Below are 26,679 nucleotides of genomic sequence, written 5' to 3' on the forward strand. Positions count from 1 at the left end.
AAAGGATTGTATATGATCCAGAATTATTTTTATTATCAATATACAAAGGATCTAATGTAAGTTTGAAATGTAAAGATTTATTATTATTGTTATTAACTGCTGCTCGCCAGACAATTACACAGCAGTGGAAAAAATGGACAATTTGAACTTATCAGCATGGTACTGAAATATATGGTCTGTGGCAATATCAGAAAAAATAACTCATGATTTGCTTCTAATCCAAGGAAAAACAGAACTATCTTTTTATGCTATATGGTGGAGATTTATTCAACATACGTCACAACTGGACGTACAACAATATATGCTTGCTTCAGCATTGAGCATTTGGACATTGTAACAGCAAATGAAGATCATACAATACACTTATTAATTGGTATATTTGTTTATTTAGTTATTTCTTTAAAAAAAAGCTTACTTTTTCTTTTTCTCCTTCTCGTATCGTCCCCCCCCCAAATTGTATTAATTTTTCTTATTTTTATATAACAGCTGTTTAGGCATCAGTTGTTAGGGGACTGATAACTTTTTGGTGTATGTATATATATATATATATAATCCACATACCTCAGCCTCCCCCAAACTAGTGCCCTCTGGCTGCTTTGGACTACAACTCCCACCAGTCCCAGCCAGCATGTCCAATAGTCAGGAATGACTGGGAGTCATAGCCCCAAACATCTCAAAGGTACATGGATGGGGCTGGCTGGCACACATTATCAGGGCAGGTTTGCAAGGAAGTATTTGAAAACACCATGAAATGATACATGAAAATAAGCACACCAAACAACAAATCTAGAAAGGCAGCAGCCAAATAACACAGATGAAGAAAGGGTTGGAAGCCTGGAAAAGTAAAAGGCAGAGGTGGGTCTAGATTTGGGGTATATGGGGCAGTGACACGCCCCCCCCCCCCGCCTGTCCCCTACACACTGGTGGCAGACAGATCCCCGCACAACCAGGTACGTTTGCTGCTGTGCTCCCAAGTGCCACTCATGGTCTTCTGTCCTCCTCCACCCCACCAGCCCCAATGGGCAACATTGTCCTGATAAACGGGGCTTTGCCTGGCCCTGGAAAGACTCAGCCTGGCCAAGCTCTGACGGGAAGAGCACTTCAAAGGCAGGGCACCGTCACTGGAAATCTCTGGTGGGGGAATTGGAGAGGAGCCTCCAACAGGCAGATACAAAAGAGGAAACATGCAAACATTTCTCATAAGGCAAGGAGACCCTTTTCTTCTAGGCTCAGCCAGTCTTTCCTGGCGGAAATCTTTGCTCCAAGAATTAGAGGCAGAACCAGAGTTTAGTGCAAGAGAGGTTTATTGACCACAGAGTAGGACACAGTCATTTATTCAAACAAAAGGCTCCGACCCCACTTAGAACTGAGCTCACTGGAGGCCGGCAGCATTAAATAGAGAAAAGAAACAGCAGCTTTCTGGGCAGGGAGTCGTTCTGCCCCATCCACGTGGTTTCTCCTGCCGTGGCACCCTAGCATGGCTAGCAAGTGCACATGGTCCTAGCAGCAGTTAGAGCCATTTTACACTACATGCAGCACGAAGCAGCTGAGGTCTGGGTCCTGCCATCTCAGAACGCAAATGGGGGCCATCATAGGTCAGGATATTCGCCTACCAAACCAACGCACATCCCCTTTCTGGCAGTACACTAGCCTTTAAAAGGACAACATGGGAACTTTCTCTCCCCGCCGTGCTAAGGTACGCCATGGAGGCGATTTTTATAGGAGCATTTGAAGACAAGGCACCCCACCAGCAGCCTGAAGCAGAAGCCTAAAACTTCCCCACCTCATTCTGGGCAATGTGTAGAGTGGCTGTTAGAAAGAACCAAGCAGGTGGTCAGACACCCTCCTGCCCCCTGCCTCCGGCAGGGCTGGGCAGGGAAAAAATAAGCCACGGCCCTTCCTTTTGCAATTGATGCAACTCAAAATCCAGGGACGCCTGTAACAAACTTTGACTGTTTTCTATAGCATTCTTCACATCATTCAAAGAACCCTTAAGAATTGAGCGTGGATCTACGGCGGATTTTGTGCCGAGGGACCCCCTACCAGTGGAGGCTGGTGGCTCTGATATCAGCGCGGCAGTGACTTCACTCTGGGTTGCAGTCAGAACTCTAATGGGCTCTACCCATCAGAAGCTGGGTTTGACTGAAACCCGGAGCGGATTCACCGCCCCACTGGCTTCACAGCCACCAGCCTCCACTGACCCCAACCACTTTCACAGGATCCCAATTCCAAGGGTTCCAGAGTGGGTGGGTGGGTGGGGTGGGGGGAAGCCATGGCTGTGTTGAAAGCAGCTGAAGTTAGTTAGCGCCACCTCCTTACTCTGCTCCGGTTAGTTCATCTCTTTCATAGTAATATATATTATATATTTATATATTTATATGTACACACACATTAGCTGAATTGACAGGGAATGACAATTCAAGCAGGCTGGTAGGTGGTTGTCCAAACGGAAGGATTTCTAAGCAACAAAATGGTTTGTCGGCTTAAAAAAGAAAGGACGAGCGAGAGGGGCACGTCTAAATTTAAAATGCTGAGAGGCCATTTTGTCACAGCCCCCGCCATACGCACACAAAGATCTATAGTTTTGCTAAGGTGTCAAGAACTCTTTGTTAGGAGGTGTTAGTCACTTCCTAGACCTACAGGTCCCAGAGTTCCCTGGTTGGGAGCCATGACAGCTAGAAAGGGATGAAACTTACTTTTTAAAAAGTGCAATGTAGACATGTCCAAATAAAGTATTCCTGTCAAAAATGGCATCTTTCTTATGTACAGAAATATACATAAGAACAAGGGGGAAAAGGGGGGTACTGAAACCTTCCCCAAGCTCCAAAATCTCTTTTTTAATAAGGATAGGAATATCCGATCCATTTGGCTGCAAAGTTACTCTTGATGTGTTCAGACCACTGCTCTCACAAGGTCAGTTACTCCGGACATACTTTACATCTTGTCCATACTGACAATTTACTGCTGTGTTGACTCAGTGCTGAGTCTACTGTCAGTGAGGACAGTATAGGAGTACTACTGCTACTTACATAGTTTGTTAAATTACTAGAAGCATGTCAGCATGGATTCTCAGTTGTGCTCATTTAATGCTCTCCAGATCCCATGAAAGAATTGCACATCTGTTCAGCTGGTAGAGTCTGCAGATCCCCAAAACTCCCCTGCAAACACACACAACTTTTGGGTTGTGCCTAAAGAAGCTCCCGGTGTGCCATTCCCAAATCTGGCATCCTCCCAAAATTTTGGACCACAACTCCCAGAATTCCTGACCATTCCAGATATGCTAGCTGGGGTGATGGGGGTTCAAATCCAAAAATCTGGAGGGTACCAAGCTGGGGAAGGCTAGTTTAGGAGGAGGATAAAAAAAGAAGGTTGCTTTCTGTCAACGGCACATGCACAAGAACTAGTGTAGTCTCATCCACCGCACCTGTGGGTTTTTGTGGGGTTTTTTTTTTTGCCACAGCAGGTTCCTCCACTGAGCCGTAGACAGACTTTAAATCCCTCCAAGGTCAAAAAGACATTTGATGGCTGAGCACTGGGATCAATAAAGAAAAAGGGAAAAAACAAGAACATGTATGCAGCTAAGCGGTTGTGCTCCAAAGGTACAAAATCAAAAGAGTTCATTTCAAGCCTCACAAGAACAGGTAGACTTCTCCCCCCCCCCCGCCCCCTCCAAAAGCAACTGCATGGATGGAGAAACAAAGAATAGCAAGAACAACAACGAGAACCCCAGGGGACTTCTGATCTGCTATTTAATTCTAGAGGTGGAAAACTCAAATTTGCCTTCCAAAGGAACTGCAAAGTGCTGGGGCAGAGTTCATCCAAATTCCCTCCCCCCCCCCCCCCCGCAACAAAACTCAGGCCGCTGTTCTCTCCTTGAAGCCACACCCACACATGCGTCACTAAAAAGTAAAAAAGGGGGACCACGACCTCCTGGCTGAAATCAAGGGGTACAAGGATAATGAGGCTTTTTTGACATCTTTTAAATAGCATATAGAACATCTCCAATAAGAGCAAAGAAAGTGCTTTGTTGTGGGTTTTTTCCTTTTAAGAGAAAATCAAAAATAAAATTCCTTAACGTGAAGGATTTTAACAAAAGAGGGCTATTCGGTTTCCTTAACTAAATCAGCTACAGGACAAGAAAAGCAGCAGAGCGTCTGGGATGGATTTTTTTTTTTACTCTTTTGGCACTTTGAAGTTGTCTTTTTCTTTCCGGATGGCTCCCATTGTCCGGATGGGGTCCGTTTCCCTGGCGTGTCGCTGCACGGTAGTCTCTCTGTCAAGGCGAAGGTGGGGGGGACGGGACGACAAAGGTTAATTGGTTCGCTGAAAATGGAGCACCGATGTCAACACTGTAATTTATTCTGGGTTTTATGTGATTTTAAAGTTTTAATCTGGATTTTATGGTTTTAGTTGTAAACTGCCCAGAGAGCTTAGGCTGTTGGGCAGTATAAATATGTAATAAATAAATAAATGATGAAACTTAAAGGATCGTTCATTCTCCCCCTCCCTCCCTCTCCCTCTCTCTCTCACACACGAAGATAAGTGCACCAAAGAAAGGTGGATGATCCATCACATTCTGAATTTAGGGCATTAACGATCACAAAAGGTGAAAAAACGCAGCAGCTGCTTTCAGAAAAGGTGTTTATCACGGAATCGCCACATTCAGGGGATATTGGAATTTTACGGGAGTCCAGAAACCCGGTTTTTCCACTGCTTCTTTTATCGTTTTTTCTTCTTTCCATAAAGGGACTTTTGATCAGGGGCAATAGGGGCCATCTTTCTGCAAGGACCCGGCCTGGTGTTTAGACGGCTTTAAGAAGGGATTTATGAAGGGACAGGCTGAGTAACAGCTCTTAACCCTGATAACCACGTGGTGGTTCCATGTTCGGAGGCATTTCAGATGCTGAGGGACGAGCAGGGGAGAGAAGTTGCCCCGGTGTTCTGTTTGCGGGCTTCCCGGAGGCATCTGCTGGGCTGCTGCCGAAGACCAGATGCTGGACTCATGGATCAAAGTGGCTCATGGGCCTGGGGTAGAAAGGCTCTCCCTTCCGTTGACAAGGTGCTTCCAAAAAACCCAGCTCAGGCTGAGTGACGGTGGGCTTCAAGTCGGATATTCTGGGGCTGACCAGTGGTTTGGCCACAGAATGTGGATCCTTTTAGAGCTCCATCAGACAAGCGTTTCATTGCATGCTTGTTGCTGGGCACTCATGTATTTTTGTAGGTCCCTCTCGCGATGTTGTCTGCCTCCTGCACGCCTCCCGCCCCTTCTGGCCTTCTTCGCGCCCCCCAGAAACACCCCAGTAAGTCTGACTTATTTTTAAAGACAGAAGTTGCCGCTATCTCCTGCTGTGTGTAGGAGAAGCAGCGGGATCAAAACGGCCACGTGCACGTTGTTTACTTCCTCTTTCAAAAGAAAAAGAAATGAGGGACAATCACACGGGCGGAGAAGTGACGGTACGCAACCACGATTTCCCCTTGTGTGAGGAAACTCAGAATGTGTGAAGCAGTCAGAGAGAAAGAGTGCCTCTAAGCATGCATAGAATGCCTTCCTTCATCACTGAGTGAGCCCACAAATAAGATGAGGGCCAAAGCCTTCCAGAGTAGAGAGCCGGACTTTTGAACAGGTTTGCTTGAATCTTGGAACCTTCTTAATTCCGAAGAACTGCTCTGCGCAGCTGTTTGAAAGTATGTTCAACACACAGGCTTAGTTGCTATTAACACTTTTCAAAACCAAATGAAAAGCAAACATAATTATTAAATTCGGGGCTCCAGAAATCAAGGAACGTTCTCTCTTCCGAACACTGAGCACTCGTACATCACGAACGCGCCCTTCTCTCAAGCACCTCTAATACACAACCTCAGTTCATCGGCACACAACAGCCGTCCCGGGAGAAAACAAGTTTTTGTAAACCGCCCAGAGAGCTTCGGATATTGGGCATTATAAAAAATGAAATAAATAAATAAATAGTTACCTCACTCTCATGAATGGGTTGTACGTGAACTCTTCGCCAATGGTTGATGGGATGGTCGGCTCACCACCATCATATTTTGCCTAGAGAAACAAGATACTAAATTGTAGAGGTACTTTGGCATGTGGAAAATAACCAGAATCTTTCAGAGATGTGACAGCCCCCTTTCCTTGAATTTTCACCTTCTATTTTTAAGGAAGAGGAAGAGGAAGAGGAAGAGGAAGCAAGAGCAGCAGCAGCTAAACAGCAGAATTGGTTTTAAAATGTATATGTTTTGAATTTTGTAAGGCCGCCTTGAGGCCTGGTACAGGCAAAAGGCAGGATACAAATAAATACCACCATCATTACCACCACACATCTCTTGCCCTTTTACTTAGGGAGACAAAAGGAAAAGTGGACTTCACGGTGCTGAGGTGGCACCACCTTCCCTCAAAACCCCGCAGTTTCTCTTCCCAGGGGTGGCGTTAGGTAATCCTGACGCCAAGGAGGGAGCGTGGGGTTTCCGGTGGTCACCCGGGCACTGGAACAGTCCCCCTGCCCTCTTCCTGGTGGAAGACGACCAATCACCAGTCACCTTCCACCAGGACCACCCCCCCCCCCGGCAGAGTGGGATACAGAGGAAAACGTGGCTCGGCCCAGCAAACCCCCGCCTTGCCTTTGCCCACGAGAGCTTTCGTTGGATTGCACTATTGTTGGGCTCCACGTGCCGGGCAAACTTCAGATTGTTGATGGTGTATTCATGACCGCAGTAGACTTTCTAGGAAGGGAATAAGCACAGGAAAAGAGTTATAGGCCATGGAAGTCACAACATAACTGTTTAAAGACTAATTTTGAGGTTATAGGTAGACTACAATGCTGAAGGTTGAGGAAGAAGTGGGGGTGCCCCACGGTCCAAGAAGCTGACCCTACTGCGCACCCCAACCCTCCCTTCCCCAGGGATTAGTTCCTCCTCCCCTCATGTCAGCTAAGGCAGTGCTATTCTGGATGCCAAGCATTAGGGTAAGATCGATGTTCATGGCACAGTGGCAGGTAGCTAGGCCATTTTATTTTATTTATTATTGCACTTATATCCCGCCTTTTTGCCTCCAAGGAACCCAAGGCGGCATACATAATCCTCCTCCTCTCCATTTTATCCTCACAACAACCCTGTGAGGTAGGCTGGGCTGAGAGTCTGTGACTGGCCCAAAGTCACCCAGAGGGTTTCCATGGCCGAGTGGGGACTGGAACCCGGATCTCCCGACTCCCAGTCCGACACTTTACCCATTACACCACACTGGTTTTAAATTTTGTATATTTGTTTTTAATGTTCACTGTTTTTAACTTTTGCAGCCCACCCAGAGAGCTTCAGCTATGGGGCGGTATATAAATGTAATAAATAAAATCATCATAATCATCATCAAAATCCAGGAGCCGTCCAGCATGAAGAAAAAGATTGCTGGGTGCTCAGGGAAGGGCCTTCTCAGTGGTGGTGCTGCAATTCTAGAATAACCTTTCCTGGGAGACCCATCAAGTGACATCTTTGCAATGCTTCTACTGCCAGGAGGCATAATTAATTAATTAATAAAAAAACCCGGGCCTTTAATTGTTAATTTGTGCTGTTTTAGTTGGGCATCAGGGGTTCTTCTTAACACAGTTCAGGATATTACTACAGTTTATATTTTGAGCTCATGAAAAAGTGGTTCAACCAATTCGATGAAATAAGCAGCCAAGCAGTTTTTGGAGCTGTCTGGAACTGCGGCTGCTGGAGTCTCCTGGGCTTGAACCACACATGCTCACAGATTAAAAAGTGGAAGGAAGTGTTGAGGCTTCTGAGCCCACACACTCTCCCTGCTACCCTGGCGTGGGATAACAGTTCCTTTGCATCCGTCATGAAGGCTAGAACAGGCGAATACAGAGTAACGTGTAGCCAAATACGGCAAAGAGAAGTACTCAAACGACAAGGAAGTTAAAAGGGGTCCATTCATTTCCCCTGCCTGTATCCAGATGTAGAAGGCTGTTTTAGAGGTTCGTTAGGAAAGGTTATTTCCTTTTTCATTTGACAGTTTGAAATTGGCTAAATTATGCAAAAGAACAAGAGTTGGGAAAGACGAATAGACTGGTGGGTTTCATAACAGCTTGACCACGGTGGTGTCCCTCAAAAAATCCTGAGAATTGTACATGGCCAAGGGTTCCGGGAGTTCTTGGTTAGAGATCCCTAGGCTCCCCCATCACAGAATGGCAGGTCTGTGTGGACATGGAATGACTGTAGATTTGATCTTTAGTACAACTTCTCGGCCCCCCAGAGCACATCTGCGTGGTACCGTTTCAGGAGGGAGACGCCCCAAGATCTCAACCAGGGCTCTATACATTTCCTCAGGGGTTCCTTCGAAGAACTTTCCGCAGCCAGCCACAAACAGCGTGTCTCCTAGAGGAGAGAGAGAACAGACCACGTTGGAGCCGGCTAGAGTCCACGCTAGGGTGGGCCACTGAGGACAGCAGCAAGGCTGTGTTGTGTACAGCACCTGGCACACTGCTGGAAATAAAGATTAACAGCATAGACACACAATTGTACAGAAGGAATGATTAATGGCCCTACTCATTTCTTCAGCACTTACTGTCTCAGTTACAGACAACACGTTTGTCAACGGTGGGTTTAGAACTCCACGGTGGAGGTTTTATATCACCGTTGAGAAATGTGTTGTCTGGCGAGAAAACTCCACGCAACAGTGGAGGGTTTTTTTTGGAAAACACTCCACGCAGAATATCCACACTGTGCAGAGGAGAGTTCCTGCACAACCATTGCGTTGCGTGCTGTGTGGAGGGCTCCGTGGAGTTTTCCGTTGCATTGAATTGACTTTTCTCACTGGCTACAGAGTTCTCTGGCAAAAGCGGCGAAAGGAGCAAGTTCTAGAAGAGCAAGCTCTAGGAGAGCTTCCAGGATTGTTTTTTTTCGCAGCAATGACTGATGAGATACTATTGGGAGGACCGGGGGAAGAGGGAGGGCGGAGGAACTGTCACTCAAATGTCGTGATGGATTTTACTCAACTCCACAGTAGCCCACAGTCACACAACGGTGGAGTTAGAACATGTTGTGTGGGGAGGACCCCCTAGGAACTCGTTTTTAAAGTAGTTATACTGGTTTTAAATGTATGTGTATTTTGCTTGTTTTTGTGGGTTTTTAATCTTAGTATATTGTTTTAAAGTGTTTTTATCTTATGTGAACCGCCCAGAGAGCTTTGGCTATGGGGCGGTGTACAAATGCAATAAATAATAATAACAATAACTCAAACGTTGAGTGGAGTTTTCACACTGCGTTGACTAACATGTTGCCTGAATTGAGCCACTGTGTGCAAGGTGATGTACAGAGACTAAGAAAAAGTATTTTGGGGGAGTGCAAGGTCAAGGATTAGGTGTTAAATATTTTCTGGAGCCTTTTTCCTTTTTTGAGCGTTCTGCTGAACTGCCTCTAATCAAAGAGTTCTGAGAACTCTTTGATTAGAGGCAGTTCAGCAGAACGCTCAAAAAGGAAAAAGGCTCCAGAAAATATTTAAAATATAAGAGTAAGGTTTTCAGCGTCAGCTCCTGAAGAAGGATTATTTTTAATCCGAAACGTCGAGCATTCGGGACACAGACAAGAATTATTAAAGAGTTTAATCACTTTTATCGGCACCAGAGCTAGTCTCTCAACCCGCGCCTGCAAGGATCAGGTGGCCATGGAAATGCAAGGAAGGCGAGGCTATGGTGGTTCAGGAGAATGGCTTTGCTCAGGAGGCCAGGAGTCTCGGAGGAATGACTTCAGAGAAGTTACCCTCCATGGTGGAAGGTAACTGGTAACGGGTGAGCCGGAAGACAAAAGGAGAAAGGAGAGAGGTTAAGGAGAAACAAGAAAGGAGGTGCAGCCAGGGCAGAGATACGGGAAGCTTTAATACTGATGATTAGGCACATAGGAAGCTGCCTTACACGGAGTGAGACCCTTGGTCCATCTAGCCCAGTATTGTCAACACTGAGTGGCAGAAGCGCTCCAGGGTTTCAGGCAGGATTCCTTCCTACCTCACCTGGAGATGACAGGGATCGAACCTGTGACCTTCTGTGTGTAAAGCAGGGCCTCTACCACCGAGCCATGGCCACAGGTGATGAAGAGTCAGCACAATGTCTTAAGGAAGGCTGGCTGGCTAAGTGACATCATCATCAGATCTCTTTGGCAAAGAGATATAAATAATGCTGAACTGGCTAGTCAGTATATTGATCAGCCTGAACGTATTTCTATTAAATCAAAATGTCTGTGCAAAACGTTGGCTCCTGGTAACGCAAGTTTTCTCCTAGTCCCCAATGGCCGGGGTGGGGTGGGGATGGTAAATGTCTCTAGGCATGATCTGATGGAGAATAGGGAGTTTTGAAGAAGGTGTGTTGGGTGGCTTTTTTGGAAAAATAAAGGAGTACTTGCTAGGGAGTACTCAAATTTAGGATGTCATATGGACATTGTGAAGGTTTGAGGTCTACAGAGGCAAGGTTAAAGACTCAGGCCTAGAGACCTGGAGTTTTCCGTTGGGAGGGGTTATCCCTGAGAGGAGTAGTTTCATTTCTGCAGTTAAGTTTCATTTCCTGGTTAAGTTTCATTTCCTCAAAGTAGAACTTTACTTTCTATTTTGGGGGGAAATGTTATAAAAGAGGGAGAGAGCCAGCCAGGAGACAGACCAAAGACAGAGAAAGACCAGAGGTTATGGAAGGAGCAGAAAGGTGCAGCTTGAAGAAGTCTAGGTGCAGCTTAGGGTAAAAGAAGGTGCATTTTTGCAACTTTTATTTTCACTCTGCTTTATTGACTAAATGCCTTTGGTTTTAGCTTGCTTTTTTTACTTTATTAGTAAACTGTTGGGTTAAGCCACATGTGTCTGGAGTGTCACTCACCCCACATCTACAGCCTAAACCTCATGTTACTGGGAAAGGGAAGGTAAAAAGAAAGTGGTTGTCTTAAGGAGGCAGAGATACTTACAGAGCTGCTCAGGGAGTCCAGGTCATAGGAAGAACCCCGACAGACAGATTAGTTTGGGGTGGCATTTGCATGACTGGTAAACCAGAAATGGGAATTTGAAATTTGGCAGTGTGCCAAGACTTGCATTGTTCTTTACCATTGGAAAGAACACTCTTGAGAAATCTAGGTGAAAGTCCAATAAGGAGGTCATGGAGCAAACGGGGAAGTCACATATTTGGCTTGACACCAAACCAGCTGAACATGTTTGGGAAACACCAGAGAAAGTAAATCTCTGTGATCTTTCGCGTTGCAACCACGCTGCATTCCACAAGCTGCTTACATTGGTAGAGTAATGGTGATGAGCCCACGAGGAACACTCGGGAGGGCGTGGTTGGAGGGCTGCAGCCTGGCTGATCCCAGCCCCACTCAAAACCTCACCTGTGAACACCGCAGGCGGTTCTGAGCTATTTGGCTTCGTCACAAAATAGCAGATGTGTCCAGAGGTGTGGCAAGGGGTAGAGAGGCATTTCACGTTGAGGGAGCCCACCTAGGAAATGGAGAAAAGCTCCAGTAAGGAAGTTACAACAATAAGGCTGGACTGAACTCTAGGTACGCTATTTCTCAGCCCCAGAGGGCAATTCTCAGCTTGAAGCACCCACAGCGGTGGACAGAAATGAAGTGAGAAATATCATCCTGGAAACTGACACAACCCCACTACTCTGGTCTACTGTAACCTTACTGAACAGTAAAGGTGGCAATCTCTTGCACTGGACTACTCTTCACTGGCAGGGGGGTATGTAGACTATCTTGCTGCACAGAACTCTTCATCAGGCAGGATGGAAAGGTGGGCGTATTCTCATGTATAAGAAAAGCAACGTTGCTCACTCCAGGCAGAGAAAGCAGTCAACACTTCTAGCAATTCACTGCACGGACTGGCTGTTGGGAGTAGACTTGGGATTATCTATGGCCTTCCTCCCAACAGCTTGGAGGATGCAACTATACTGGAAAAGCAGCTCGTTGCAGAAGCAGCCAATAAAAATCTGTTTAAAAATGCAACAATTCTAAAGCTGCAGTCTTTTAATTAGTCCGAAGAGAAACAGACCTTGCGGCCCTATTGGAGAGTGAGGCCAGGGCCTCATCTACACCAAGCAGGATATGGCACTATGAAAGCGGTATGACAGCAGTATATAAAAGGCAGGAGCCACACCAAGCAGGATATGGCACTATGAAAGCGGGATATGGCCTGTGTCCATGGGCCCCAACAGTTGTCCGTGCACTTCAATACCGCTATAAAGCAGTACTGGGGCTCCTGCCTCTTCTATACTGCTTTCATAGTGGAATATCCTGCTTGGTGTAGATTAGGCCGATGCCTGGGGAAGATTTCCTCGATTGTGGAACAAACTACTAGAACATTTCTCTGTCTGCTACAGCTGTTCTAGCCAGGAACAAGAGAAAGGCTAAGATGAAAATATCCAAAAGTGCTAGACGGAGTTTATTTTTTAGAAAATAGCCAGTCATGTTTCAAAGGCACTGATAGTACAACGTTTTTAAAAATGGGCCCACCATGGAGTTGGGAGTAAGTGCCCCCATTGCCTTTGTATACAATGAACTGCATGCATTTAGTACAAACAAATTATTCTTAAAAAATAAATGCCCCATGTCCACATTGTCCTCACCTGGCAGAGACATGAAATCATCAGCTGCTGACAGCTGACCACAGAGACGGCAAGAAAGCCACAGGGAGTATTCCAGGTGGGCAGTTTGCACCTTTGCAACCCCTTGGTTATGGTTAGCAACTAGGTGCAACAAGTAATCACATGCCTGGCTTTTCCTTGCTTGCTTTTCTTTTCTTAAATAGCAGTGTGATCTGAATCAGGACCAGGCCGCGTGTGCACACCTTGGGGGCCGGGGGCTGTGGCGTTACCCCACAATTGATTACCTTGTATATGTCTAGAATAGTATGTCTGTTAACTATGGAATGTTAGAACTGAGAGGGTGTGGTTTATGATGTAATAGGGGTGTGTGTGTGTGTGTGTGGAGGGGGAAAGGAGTATATAAGGAGAGTGTTGGGAGTTTGTGAGGTGTGTGAGTTTGTTGTTTAAGAAGAGTTTGGATTCTAGGGATTTAGGATTAGGGTGAAGAGAGTGAGGTGGTTGATGTGTGGATGGTTTAGATTTGGCAGGATTGAAAGTAATATTTTTTTGTTTAAAGCTTTTAAATAACAATAAACTTATTATTTTGTTAGCTACCAAATAATTATTATTTTGTTAGCTACCACGTGTCAGCTTGGCATTATTTACCTGCCTTACAGTTATTAAACACCTACACAACTTGATGTTGCGCAGACTTTATACTGTTAGTTTTACCCTACCCTGTGCCTGCTTACCCTACCCTGTGCCTGTTTGCATTCTCTTCCCCTCCTTATTGTTTTACTATGATTTTATTAGATTGTAAGCCTATGCGGCAGAGTCTTGCTACTTACTGTTTTACTCTGTACAGCACCATGTACATTGATGGTGCTATATAAATAAATAAATAATAATAATAATAATAATAATAATAACACCAGATTATACCCACATTATATTCAGAGAGATCCTATATTAAACCTGTTTCCCTCATAGCTAGGGGAAAGGTTTTATTTAACCCTCCCTCAGGTTTTCAAGTGGTGGCGCTGGGCCTGAGAAGGGTTTATGCGACGGGCCCAGTGTAAAGGTCTGTGACGTCGCAGAGACAATAACCATTTGCCCCTGTAGCAGTCCTGATCCGGATTCTTCCTGCCCCCCCTCCTGCCACCAAGATGCTATTTAGTGAAGAAGAAGAAAGCATCTAAGGTCCAATCCTGTCTCATTTGGCTTTCAACCTCCCCCTGCCAAAAATACTTTCACTTGTAACCGCAGTGTGCATATCCAACAGGCATCCATTCTGCCAGATGAAGATTTCTGTGCAACTCTAAAGGCTGCCGTCACCAGCATTATCAAGGAAGGCGTTGCTCTGCCCTGTTAACTGACCCAGCTAGATGTGGGTCAGTTAACAGGGCAGCCGCTTTAAGGAGTACGTTCACAGACAGCTCCTCTCCTCTGCTTCTCCCACAGGCTGAAATCGTTGACCAGTGGGCGAATTCTGCTAGACGTCAGGGCTGGAGACGGTTGCTGCAGATTCCATGCCTGCCCATGGAGAAGAGGACACAAGAAGCCGCCTTTGGCCTCTGTACACATGAGGTCTTGCCAAGAGGTTAACGTGCAAACGGACTCTGCGCCTTTCCATTTGACTGTGCACATTTATTTGCAGCAAAATGATGTATGGAGAGGAAGGATGAAACCAGCGCGGTGGGAATTCTGGGAACCCGGGGAAACTTCCCCCAATTTTGGCGCGTCACGCAGTTCCCGTGCGAGGCACCAGCGCTACCGATGTCGCCATTCACCTTCAAACAGACCCATGTGCAGGATCACGCTGCTCGAGGCAGACGTTCCCCCGCCCCCCTCTCTTCCCTGTGGCAGCTCCATCTTTGCAGGAGACGGGTTGGACGAAGGGGCCGTTTTTAGCAGCGGCAGCAGCACCACCAATCCCCTTCGCTGCGCCTTGCGCAGTCCTGCGCTTAAGCCAAAGCCTAGAATCTCAACCCAGGTGGGCCCATGCTCCACAAGCAGAGGAGCTGCCACATGCAAGGGGTGGGGGTGGGGAAGCCCAATGCCATGCGCAGGGCACCCATGCACCTCAATGCTTCGATGGAAGGCGTGGTTCAGAGGGTGGTTTTGGGCGAACATGGTTTCCCCCTTTTTTTACCTGAAATGACATAAGATGAGAGACTTTCTGGGTGAGGGCTCCAACCCTGCTATCTCCCCCGTACACTTGTAACCCCGGCTCCATCTTTACAAGTTTCTCATTGCCACCAGCATGGTCCCTAGAAGGTCAAAATGTCAGACTTTGGAGGCTATGCAAATAACAAGATGCATTTCTCTTACAAGCAAACCCTGCCATTAAATCCTAGTTCCTTCCAAACTTAAGATATCACCAGCGTCAATTTTCTTCAAATGCAGCTTAAATGGCCCTGCCCTGTAGTCTATTGTGTGGGGCAAAAAGTGAATAGGATCCGACGGAGAGGGCGCTTACACCACCAGTGTGACATCTGGGGGTCACAGAGCAACTTCCTGCTCTGTAGACCATGGCATGAGCCACATTCATGGCACGGGCGCGGTGTGGAACAGCGGTTTCAGAGCAAAAAGCTCAGGAGGACTCACAGAAGGGAAAGGGGTGCGTGAATAAAAAAAAAATGTCTAGGCAATTTGACCCAAGAGGAAAATCCATTCTTGATCTCAAAAATCTGGTGATGGGTCAGACCCTGAGAGTATGCAAAACCCAGCCAAGGGCCCCTTGTATACCCCAAGTTTGGTTTCAAAACAAGTTCAGATCCAAGCCGTTTCAACTGCCACAGCTTCCTGCAAAGAATCTTGGGAACTGTTCACTAGAGAAGGGGGCAACATTTTTTCTTTCTTTCTTAGAAGCGCCTTTCACTTCCGAGAACTAACATTCCTAGGCTTCTTTGGATGGGAAATTGTGACAGTTGAACAGGGAGGAACCTGGTTGAACCTTGTGGTGCAGGCTTAACCATTCCATAAGAAAACATTTATACCACTTGACATCTGGTTGGAGTAAGCCATGGCCCACCAGAGGAAGGAGGCAACCTCCTTTTGATCCCACAATGTGAACCTGAACTTCATATTCGTACCCCAGGTGCAATGCCTTTTATTTAAATCATATAAGGTTACCAGTGGTGGTGAGTAGTAAGAACAGTGGTCAATTTCACTCCATGCTTTCTGGCCGCATCCATAACCTGTAGTCAGAATGAGAAAGGGAAAAGATGGACCTTTATACAAAATCTGCTTTAATCGCAATCAATTTTTTCCAATCCTGTCTACAACCTCCTGGGAGTAGAGGTCTACAAACAAAACTGGACAAGACTGGACAAACTGCACAAGAGACTCACGTAGTTATTTGGCACAGGAAATACTTTACAGGGTGCCGAGGGAGCTGTGATCAAGCCAAGAGATGCACCCCAAGATTTCTGGCAACCCCGCAACGTTCCTGAGGCACACTTCTCCAAATGTGGGAGTGCTTGTCTTTGGAAGAGCCTGTTGACCTCTGAGGAGGGAAGCTTGCCCAAACATGTACTGGAACGAAGGACAAGTTGGCAACTAGTTCATATGGCAATCTTATCCCAACTGTGACAAGAGCAAACTAAAAGAAGAGGTTGCCAACATATGGATTGGATTTGAACAACACAGTAACCAACGGTGTGTTAAATAGTCAATGGTGTGTTAAAAAGTCAACGATGGGTTAAAAAGTCAACAGTGGGTTAAATAGTCAATGGTGGGTTATTGAGTCATCTGTCAGGACTTTTTCACACCATGGTTGGTTATTCGGCCAAAATAACCAACACTGTGCAGAGTTGATTATTTGAACAACCGTTGGTTATCGTGTCATCTGTCGGACACCGTTGACTATTTTGGAGCACACAGTTGGTTATTTTTGGTGACTATAGAGCTGCCACTGTAGTCCACCCAACAGAACTCTTAATGGCTGATGAGATACCAGTGGGAGGACTGAGGGGGGAAGAGAGGGCGGGGGATGTGTCAATCAAATACACAGTTGACTAATAGCCAACTTAACGCTTGCATTAATCCATGCCATGATTGATTATAACCATGTTGTGTGTGGAATGCCCGCTCGATAGTCAACCGTGGAGTTGACTATTAACCCACCAATGACTATTGTGTTGTCTGAGTGTAGCCAGTGACACATTAGCCTCAATACAACCTAGGAGGTGAATGCAGACATAGTGCTGAAATTCACCCGATTTCCTTTAATTCTAAACTTTCAAAATTGAATTTATTTCTCCCACTCCAACAACAAAAACTGCATTTGAAACTCAAGTTTCAATTAAAAATAATATGAATTTCCCATCTAAATTCATTCATTTGGGAGCAAAATTTCTAGCCTGTAACTGAAAAGTGCACTTTCTTGTCCATATCTTTTTGACTAAGCCCCTCAAATCTTGAGTTCCTCAATTTTGAGTTTCTTACCCATCCACTGCAAGCAAAAAGAAATAAAAGTCACGGATTCAACTTTGAATTCTGCCCATTCCCATATTCTGAAATGGCAAATTCAAGATCTCCAAACATGGATCTGATAAATTAAAAAATGTTCATTGCATCTGGCAGCCCATTGGCACAGGAGGAAACCAACAAAATGTAATAAACAAATAAAAAAGGGAGGCGTTTAGGAAGAAGTACCTTCTGGGGCTGCACGGGGTCAACGATAGCTGCCTCCTTGGTTTCCTCATCAATGATGAGGTACATGTAGTTGTCCGTGAGGGCTGGGAGAAGCTCCACCTTCATGTTGACCTGCACAACCACCTTAGATGGTCGTCTCTCAAACTCTGTGTGGAGGAAGCCGGCTCGAAATTGTGGAAAACCTTTGGAAGACAAACAACCACAATGGGAACTTTCAGCCTGTGTAGCAACAGATTCAGCACCGAGACCCAAATTGGGAAGGTACCCACAATGCTTTGGGCAAGGTCTCCGCCAGAATGCTTGTGGAGCCAATGAGGAAGCAGCTTAGCTAGCAGAGAAGAGAATTCTGGGAACGGACGGCAGTTGAACGGTCAAAAGAGAAGCAAATAGGCCCATATTGTGGGGAAAGGAAGCAACCTTCACGAGTGACCATTCATCATTGTCCTCACAACGGTTATTGAAAGTTAATTCACAGAAGCAGGTTTTTATTTCACACAGATATATTTCATCTTTCCTTCAAGGAGCTCATACATGGTTTTATACCCCCCTTTCCCCCCACAACAACCCTGTGAGGTCAATTAGGCAAAGAGATGGTGACCCCAAGTCACTCAGTGAGCTTTATAGCAGAGCAGAGATTTAAGCCTTACTGTCCTCAGTCCAACTTGGGACGTGTGTGTGTGTGTGTGTGTGTGTGTGTGTGTGTGTGTGTGTGTGTTATTGACTCTGTTTAGATGACACGCTAAGCCACGGTGGTTAAGCATTTCGAACTGAACATTATGGCTTAGCGTGTTGTGTGACCATGACTTAGCGTGTTGTGTGAACCATTCCTAACCACAGTGGCTACAAAACCGTGGTTTGAACATGTTCACTAACCATTAGTGGCCTAACCATGGCTTAGCGTGTTGTGTGAACAGGCAACTTAACAGGGAGAATACCTCTCCAGCCAGGCCTCCATTTTCCACCCAGACTCTTGCTTGAAACTGGTGGCACTCAACTTAGGCTGAATTCTCACAGGATTGCACACCTGGCAACATGGCTTCGTAGGGAAACCATCGTTCTGTGAAGTGAACTAGAGGTTTCTCTCACAAAGACATATCAGTGCTGCGGCAACCTACAATTACCAGAATTCTTTGGAAGAAGCCATATGACACATTCCAGAACATTCCACTTATTTCCAGCATCCTGATTCACTTTGTAACATTCTGAAGGCAACACAATAGGATTTCACCTCAAGAATCTCACTGAGCAATTTTATGTTATGAATGTGCCCCCATGGGGTGACAACTTGGAGGTCAGGCAAATTTGTAGCCTTCCACCTCCCAGATGAAACCTCCTGGAAGTGTATTCATAAGTGACTGTGAGCTTTTCCACACACAGGTAAAATCCCACGCCTTTCCGGGGCTTTCATCCTTGCAGTAATCCCATCATCATGATTTGTTCCTTTCTTGGAAAAGCCCAATTGTGTTTTAATGAAACAGTGCCATCTAGTGGTGGAGAGATCCCACGATATCCAGATAATACCACATTATCTGTGTGTTTTTTAAATGTGCATTTCCCAGGGGATAGTGCGGGAGGCATCCTGGCTATTGACAAAGTCATGCAATGGACCTGCAATTTTTTATCCATGGCCAATCATGAGCATGCTATAAATCACTCATTTAGAGAAACTCTGTGTGAACCTGCCCTTATTCTGGAATTGGCACATTTGAAGGATATTAACATTTGGGTTAATCATTAATATATATATGCACTTGAAAGTTGAAACATATTATTGATGCCTTACTTTTGACAGGCAAAATATGAAACCTCTTATAATCTGGATCATCTTAGACTGACTCGTGCTTTTCCTTTTACGTTTTCAAACTTCCCTTCTGCAAACCTGAGGGATAGGAATTTGATGTGCAAGTTTATATTTAGCTTTAAACTGAGATTGTCATGAACCCAGGGGCTCAAAGCCTGGTGGAACTGTGAACACATGCCCAACAGGCTTCCAGTCTGTACATTATTATTATTATTATTATTATTATTATTATTATTATTATTAGGCATGGTATGGAGTGGGGTGACAGGAGAGAGAAGAGAAGGCATCTTTTAACAATTCAGATACTCCTTAGAAATGAAACCTCCAGCCCTGTGACTCAAGTAATATTAGACTGTAATGTTTAAGTGTATTTTTAAATATATATATTTTAAGTATCTATAAAAAAAGAGATGCAAGCAAAGCCGCTTGTTCCAGAATTCTGTCACAGACCAGTGTGACCAAAATACAGTACCCAACCGGGGGCTGTACAGATCAGCAGCAGGCTGGAATGGCAATGGCTGGGGGTCATCAGGAGCATGGAACAGGATTAGGCCCAAGCATCCGCAAACACACCCCGTTACTTTGCCCCATATAATAGAGAGGTTGCCATTTCGCCCAGGGAGAAAACTGAAGAGCAAACATGACTCGGCACTGCACCTCTGACCCTGGGCGCTGTAGCCGTGATTGACCACGCTCCTACCAGGATGTGTGCTTGCATGAGATGTGTTCCAATGCACACCCTCACTACATGCAAGACTCCCCTCCGTAGTTCAGTGGTAAAGCCTGCACATTGAATGAAGAACAGCCTTCCCCAACCTAGTGCCTTCCAGATGTGTTGGATCACAACACATCTGGAGGGCACCAAGATGGGGAAGGCTGATGTAAAGGGCCCCAGGTTCAACCCCTGGCCAATCCAGTGAAGCAGGTAGCAGAGATGAGAATGACCTCTGACCAAAACCCTGAGGAACACCTCTTGTGGGAGGAGAAAGGTGGACCCATGGTCTGAAGGAGAAAGGAGAACATCTCGGAAAGTTCACGATGCGGCACAAAAAAGAGATTTTGCCTTATGTGTGACCAAGCATGGAACAGCTTTTCTTTATCTATTTGCTTGTCTGAAATAGTGTTCCAACTTCCTTAAAGTGGGGAAGAAACACAGGGCAGGGGAGTTCCCTGTCAGATGACTAGATCACATATGCCCACAATGCCTCATTGTTGTGGTCTAGGGGCAAGAGAGAAAGATCAAAGAGAGCATTTATCCAACCACTTCTTTGAATCAGCAGAATTGCACGGAATGTCTTGTAGAATCCTTTGAAGGTGTTATGACAAAAGCGTCAAGACTCTCTTCGGTTTTTCCAGAAGAAGACTAGCATGGCTACCCCACTGGAATTTATGTGGCTGGTACGCCTATAATCAATTCCTGGAAATGCAGCAGCACGTTTTTCATAAGAATGACATGGGGAGTGACTAAGGAACAAATGGTACAGTCACTTTCTGATCGATTGATGCGGCTGTCCAACACTGATCAATCGATGGAAAAAGATCAAAGGCCGCTTGCTGAATTTTGAAGGGTAGAGCTATGTACTACTCGTGCAAGTGAGCCAAGCTGCACATTGCAAGGGAAGGTAAAGACACTCCCCAGGGGCATGAGCAATCCACTCCCTCTCTCTTCCCCATCCCCCGCGAGAAGAGATATCACAAGTCTCTCCAGTTCATTTTTAATAAAGGGGGTTCTCTCAAAATCCCACAGCAGCAGGGTGGGGATGGTAAATCTCGATGGCAGGAGGGCAGTGCCAGCGGCAATTCAGCTCGTCAAGCCTGCCCTGTACCTGGTCTTCCCACACCCTACCCTGGGCCTTGATCCACCGCCAGACTCAACCCGTACCGAGATCACCACAACAGACAGAGCAAAGGTGACGGTGGTGACCTCGGAGCAAAGGAAAAAGTCGTGGTAAGGCAGCGACTTTTGAAAAGTGCAGTTTCGGTGGAGCGGGGAAACCCACGGTGGCTGCAAGTTGGCATCTGCGTCATATAAATAACACAGCACCAACGCGCAGCCACCACGGGCTGAACAGGGCATGTAGACAAGCCCAAGATTTTTATCTCTCGCTCCCTGATTTTATTTTATTTATTATTGCGTTTATATTCCACCTTTTTATATGCACAACCCTGATGCATCTTTCTCTACCTGTTTGGCACTTCTGCCACTAAAGAGCAGGTGCAGAAAAACGTGGGAGGCATGTAGTGGCAGACAACAACAACAGCAAGAAGAGAAAAGAGGGAGGGAAGGATCCGGAAGACAAGCGAGTTTAATTCACGTCGATTACCTACAATCTAAGCCAGTCTGCTTACGATGAAGGCCCCTTTGTCCAACCAGGTCGTCTCATCTCCACTTTCGCCTTGCGCTATGCCATTTAATTCCAAAACGTGCTGAATCGTCTCCGAGTCCTGTCTGCTGACTGACAGACGTTTCTCTCCCTAAGCGGAAGGACCTGTTTCTTTTCCAAGATGTGCAAGTCTCCTTCCCTGAGGGTTGCTTCACATGTTAGGATCCCGCCTCCCTCCATGCGGCGCCCACCAGGAGGGAGATGCAGTCCCACGGAGCTGGGAGTGACGGGAGTTGTAAAAGGGCCTGTTCAGACCACACGCTAAGCCATGGTTAGGCCGCTAACCCCTTTGCAGCAACTGGTTAGCGAGCATGCTAAAACTGTGGTTAAGTAGCCGTGTTCAGAGGAGGGCAACCAGGATGATCAGAGGTCTGGAAACAAAGCCCAATGAGGAGAGACTTAAACAACTGGGCATGTTTAGCCTGGAGAAGAGAAGTGTATGCCATGTTTTTAAACAGTATTTTATGCTTCTGTTGTTCCCCACCTCGATCCAATCGGAGAGGCGGGTAAGAAATATATTATTATTATTATTATTATTATTATTATTATTATTATTATTATTATTATTATTATTGAGGGGAGGCATGATAGCACTCTTCAACTACTTGAAAGGCTGTCACACAGAGGAGGGCCAGGATTTCTTCTCGATCCTCCCAGAGTGCAGGACACGGAATAACGGGCTCAAGTTACAGGAAGCCAGATTCCGGCTGGACATCAGGAAAAACTTCCTGACTGTTAGAGCAGTACAACAATGGAACCAGCTACCTAGGGAGGTTGTGGGCTCTCCCACACTAGGCATTCAAGAGGCAACTGGACAAGCATCTGTCAGGGATGTTTTAGGGTGGATTCCTGCATTGAGCAAGGGGTTGGACTCGATGGCCTTGTAGGCCCCTTCCAACTCTGCTATTCTATGATTGTATGGTTAGGAATGGTTCACAAGTCACGCTAAGTCATGGTTCACACAACACACTAAGCCATAAAGTTTTGCACAAAGTCCTTAACCACCATGGCTTACAAGTGTCATCTTGAGCAGGATCAGTGTTTTGGGTTTTTTTTTGGGGGGGGGGGGAGTTCCCTCCTGTGAAATAGCCTTCCCCAACTTGGTGCCCTCCAGAAGTGTTGGACTACAACTTCCATCATTCCCAGCTATGTGGGACTACATCTCTCATCTGGTGGGCATCGCATGGAGGAAGGCTGGATCCTAACATGTGAAGCAACCCTCAGGGGAGAAGACTTGTATATCTTGGAAAAGAAACAGGTTCTTCCACTAAAGCAGAGAAACGTCTGACAGTCAGCAGAGAGGACTCGGAGACGATTTGGGATTAAACAGCAGAGTGCAGGACGAGACTGGGGATGAGACAAACTGCGTGGACATGGCTGCCCACCTGCTTGTCTGGGGTCAATTCAGCCTTTGGGCCAAAAAAGGTTCCCAAACCCTAGTATAATAAGAGAGACAGAGAGTAAGCTATCCTGTAAGGCGGTTATGAGTATGCACACAAGAACAACAACATGCAAAATTAAAAATGTGGTGTTAGCCAATAACCCACCCACCCCTGCCCAGATTTTAGCACATACCCATGCCAAACAGCCTCTCTGGGCCAGGCCAGGCCTCTTTTCTGACTCAGCTGCACCACAGTCAGGGTGAATTGGTCATTTGACCATCCAAAAAAAGCCTGAACAGCAAACTGTAACCAGCCACAGAATTTAATAGAGATTAAGAGCTTCTCTAAATGAGTTTCCAGGTCCATTACATGATGTCGTCAACAGCCAGGATATGTGTTGCGCTATTCCCTGGAAACTGCATATTTTAAAAAACCACAGATAAATGTGGTATTATTCAGATATTGCGGGATCTCCCTGCCACCACATGGCACTGTCTCATTAAAACACAAAGGGGCCTTTCTGAAAAGGGAACAAATCACGTGGCCGCGTGTGAAGGAGCACTTTGCGATGGTGGAAATACTGCAAGGACGAAAGCCCTGGTAAGGTGCGGGATTTTTTTTCCTGTGCGTAGAGAAGCTCTAAGTGGCAGATGGCCAACTATAAATCATTAACCACTTGGACAATCTGTTGACCACAAGCATTTCATCATCTCAGCATGTGCACACACATAAACAGACTTCCACAGGCACAGTGGTTGTGAGAACCGGCCCTGTGGACACAGCTATACACCTCTCCCGTCCTCTCTTTCATCAGGGAATACACAATAGCGCTGTGATGAACCAACACAGCAACACAGAGATCTAAAATTGCAGGTGCAATTCCCTCTTTAGCCAAACCAAAACATGCCTGGCGTTTCCTGTTAAAGAGTTACTTTATAAGTAAGCCTAGATAGCAAATGATCACAGGAAGCTGCCTTAAACCTGGTCAGACCACTGACCAGCACTGTCGACAACGACTGGCAACAGTTCTCCAGGCTTCAGACAAGTTTTTCTCCCAGCCGTACCTGGAGATACTAGGGACTGGGTCTGGGACCATCCGCATGCAAAGCAGGGCCTCTACCACTGAGCTACGCCCCCTCGGAATAAATCTATGCCAGAATTTCCTTGAGTCAAGAGGGGTGCACTGAAATTCATGTTTCAGGGCTTCTCAAAACACCAAGTCCACACAAATCTTTACAAGCCCAGCTGCTGACACCTACCTGAGTTATCAGTGGCCCAATTTACAGAAGTTCCCATGCCTGGTCTCCCTCCTGTGGGAGAGGGGGATATTTACAAACCTGCCTTAAAGCACACCTGGCCCAGCGCAGCAGTAAATGATCCCACCGCTCTTCCCGTGACCTGCAAGACTCCGGGTCTTTGAGTCACGCAGCCATCCAGCTGTGTCTTCAGATACTGGGAAGGCTGTTCTCAACATCTATGTGTAATCTCCCCAATTCAGCTGTGCAGAGTGACTCGGTCTGCCTGGTCTCCACCCATCCAGCCAGGGAACGGCATTGTCAGCAAGTCTTGTTTACCGCAAGGGTGTTCCACAGAGTGGGGAGAGGGAGGTACCCGATTTCCCTGGGGTACCTCCCATGCTCCTAGAACTGTTCTAGAGGCACTAACCCAAAAGCTGGGCAGGGTGATTCAGTCCTTAATCACACAGCTGGCAAGAAGGAATTCACAGGGCCTCCTAAACAAGGCAGCTCGTAAAAATGAAAGTGAAAGACTCCGTAGAGGAGGGCACGGAGGATGATCAGGGGTCTGGAAACAAAGCCCTACGAGGAGAGACTGGAAGAACTGGGTAGGTTTAGCCTGGAAAGTCTCTCTTCTTGCCCCGGTTGCCACCAGCTGCTTTTGTTGGTCCTTCTCTTTCTTAGGGTGACCCTATGAAAAGGAGGACAGGGCTCCTGTATCTTTACCAGTTGTATTGAAAAGGGAGTTTCAGCAGGTGTCATTTGTATATATGGGGAACCTGGTGAAATTCCCTCTTCATCACAACAGTTAAAGCTGCAGGTGCCCTGTCCTCTTTTAAATCTGGTCACAGTATAGCTGCAGTATAGCTCCTGCAGCTTTAACTGTTGTGATGAAGAGGGAATTTCACCAGGTTCTCCATGCATACAAATGAGACCTGCTGAAATTCCCTTTTCTATGCAACTGTTAAAGATACAGGAGCCCTGTCCTCCTTTTCATAGAGTCACCCTAGTCTTTCTCATCATTGCTACCTCTTGCTCGCTTGCTAGGCGGAGAGCCAGGGAGCAGGTAGGCAGTGACATCTCTGTGTTGCTTTTCTGTCTCAGCTGGCCTGTTGTCTGGGCCAGACTGAGAGGCAGGTGAAGAAGCAGATGGATTGCAATGTGGAGGAGGAGGAATTCCAGGGGTTTCTTGTTAGTGGCCCCCCTGCTAGGCTCTGGGCCCTCGGCAGGTGCCCATGCCAGCCTTTGATGCCTGCCCTAGAATGAGAGCATACCTATAGTACACTGTATATTTATACTGGCTCTATATTAGTCAGGCTATCCTGTTCCAGCCCCAAAGAACCCTGGGAATTGTAGTCTGCCCCAGATAGGAAAGACTCTCTCCTAGCGATCTCTAACCAGCTGCCCCACAGAAACCCAATTCCTAGAATCGCTATAAAACCAGGATGTCTAGAACAACCTCCCACACAACCTGGCGCCTTCTAGGTGTGGACTCCCAACTCCCATCACCCCCAACCAGCGTGTGCTGGCTGAGGATGATAGGAGTCAAGTCCAACACGTCTGGAAGGCGCCAGGTTAAGGAAAGCTGGTCTAAAGTGTAAATAAGGACGCAACACTATGCATGTTGAGACAGCCAATACAGTCCTACAACTCCCAGCATGCCTCAGCTAGCATGACCGGCTGGGGCATGCTGGGAGTTGTAGGACTGTATTGGCTGTCTCAACATGCACAGGGCTGCGTCCTAAATAGGTGCTGAGAAAGAGAGATTTCGGATGTGGGATAGACAGAAAGGGACAATAACCATTCAAACGGGTTTGTTTGTTTTCAATCCGAGGGTGTGTATGTGTGTCTCTATCGAGGTTGACCCCCCCCACGCACCCCCCCCCCCCGGCGTTTGCATAAGGTAGGGTAACCATATGAAAAGGAGGACAGGGCTCCTGTATCTTTAAAGTTGTATAGAAAAGGGGATTTCAGCAGGTGTCCGTCGTATGCATGTAGCACCTGGTGAAATTTTGTCTTCATCATAATAGTTAAAGCTGCAGGAGTCCTGCCCTCTTGACCAGATACAAAAGAGAGGAGGGCGTCTGCAGCTTTAACTGTTGTGATGAAGAGGAAATTTCACCAGGTGCTGCATGCCTACAAATGACCCCTGATAAAAATCCCTTTTCTCTACAACTGTGAAAGATACAGGAGCCCGGTCCTCCTTTTCATAGGGTCACCCTACATAAGGACTAAGTTTGACCCAGCATTTAAAAGCCGGGTTTAAGGCAAGCGACTTAAGGGGGCTGCCAGCCCATTCTATGACGCATGGAAGGTAGGTAGGTGGGAAGGAAGAGACTCGTCTGGCAGGCTGGCTTCCTCTGGGCAGCCCCGGGTCCCCCTGCAGAGGAGACGTCCAGCCAAGGCGCTCCGGCAGGGACATCCCCAGGAGCCGGGAGGGGGGGAGGAGGGCGCTTTCCCCACGCCCCTGCACCGACTCCCAGCCCCTCCATCCCCTCGCAGCGGGAGGCGACCGACCCCTTCCTTCTGCCACGGCGGCTCCACTTACCCCACCGAAGCCCCGCGAAGAGCCAAGCAGCGCCGAGCCTCCCTCCGCCCCCACAGACCATGGTCCAAGGCGGAGGCTGCCGCCGAGCGCCCCCTTCCTTACACAAGCCCCGGCCCGGC

At 46.7% G+C, this 26,679-nt stretch overlaps 1 protein-coding gene and 1 long non-coding RNA gene across 4 annotated transcripts; one reads left to right on the forward strand and one right to left on the reverse strand.

Moving 5' to 3' along the window:
* Positions 1-1,286: 1,286 nt before the first annotated feature.
* On the reverse strand, positions 1,287-26,673 carry LOC134410334 (hydroxyacylglutathione hydrolase, mitochondrial). Of its 3 annotated transcripts, none has more exons than XM_063143547.1 (9): positions 26,561-26,673; positions 17,211-17,392; positions 15,687-15,751; positions 14,704-14,821; positions 11,356-11,464; positions 8,270-8,373; positions 6,625-6,726; positions 5,973-6,052; positions 1,287-4,273 (listed from the first exon to the last, which is right to left on the reverse strand). In XM_063143547.1, exons 1-9 carry the CDS (start codon positions 26,619-26,621, stop codon positions 4,174-4,176), a joined length of 921 nt encoding a protein of 306 aa, XP_062999617.1. In that variant the 5' UTR covers positions 26,622-26,673; the 3' UTR covers positions 1,287-4,173. The 3 variants fall into 3 exon arrangements, with proteins under 3 accessions (XP_062999617.1, XP_062999619.1, XP_062999618.1); XM_063143549.1 differs by lacking the exon at positions 26,561-26,673 and adding an exon at positions 24,115-24,208; XM_063143548.1 differs by lacking the exon at positions 26,561-26,673 and adding an exon at positions 24,037-24,125.
* LOC134410341 (uncharacterized) lies at positions 10,643-14,924 on the forward strand. The gene is made up of 2 exons (XR_010026252.1): positions 10,643-10,728; positions 14,013-14,924. It is a non-coding gene; the product is annotated as an uncharacterized LOC134410341 (long non-coding RNA).
* Positions 26,674-26,679: the final 6 nt, after the last annotated feature.

Source organism: Elgaria multicarinata, chromosome 17 (assembly GCF_023053635.1).
Source record: "Elgaria multicarinata webbii isolate HBS135686 ecotype San Diego chromosome 17, rElgMul1.1.pri, whole genome shotgun sequence".
In the NCBI taxonomy this organism is placed as follows: Eukaryota; Metazoa; Chordata; class Lepidosauria; order Squamata; family Anguidae; genus Elgaria; species Elgaria multicarinata.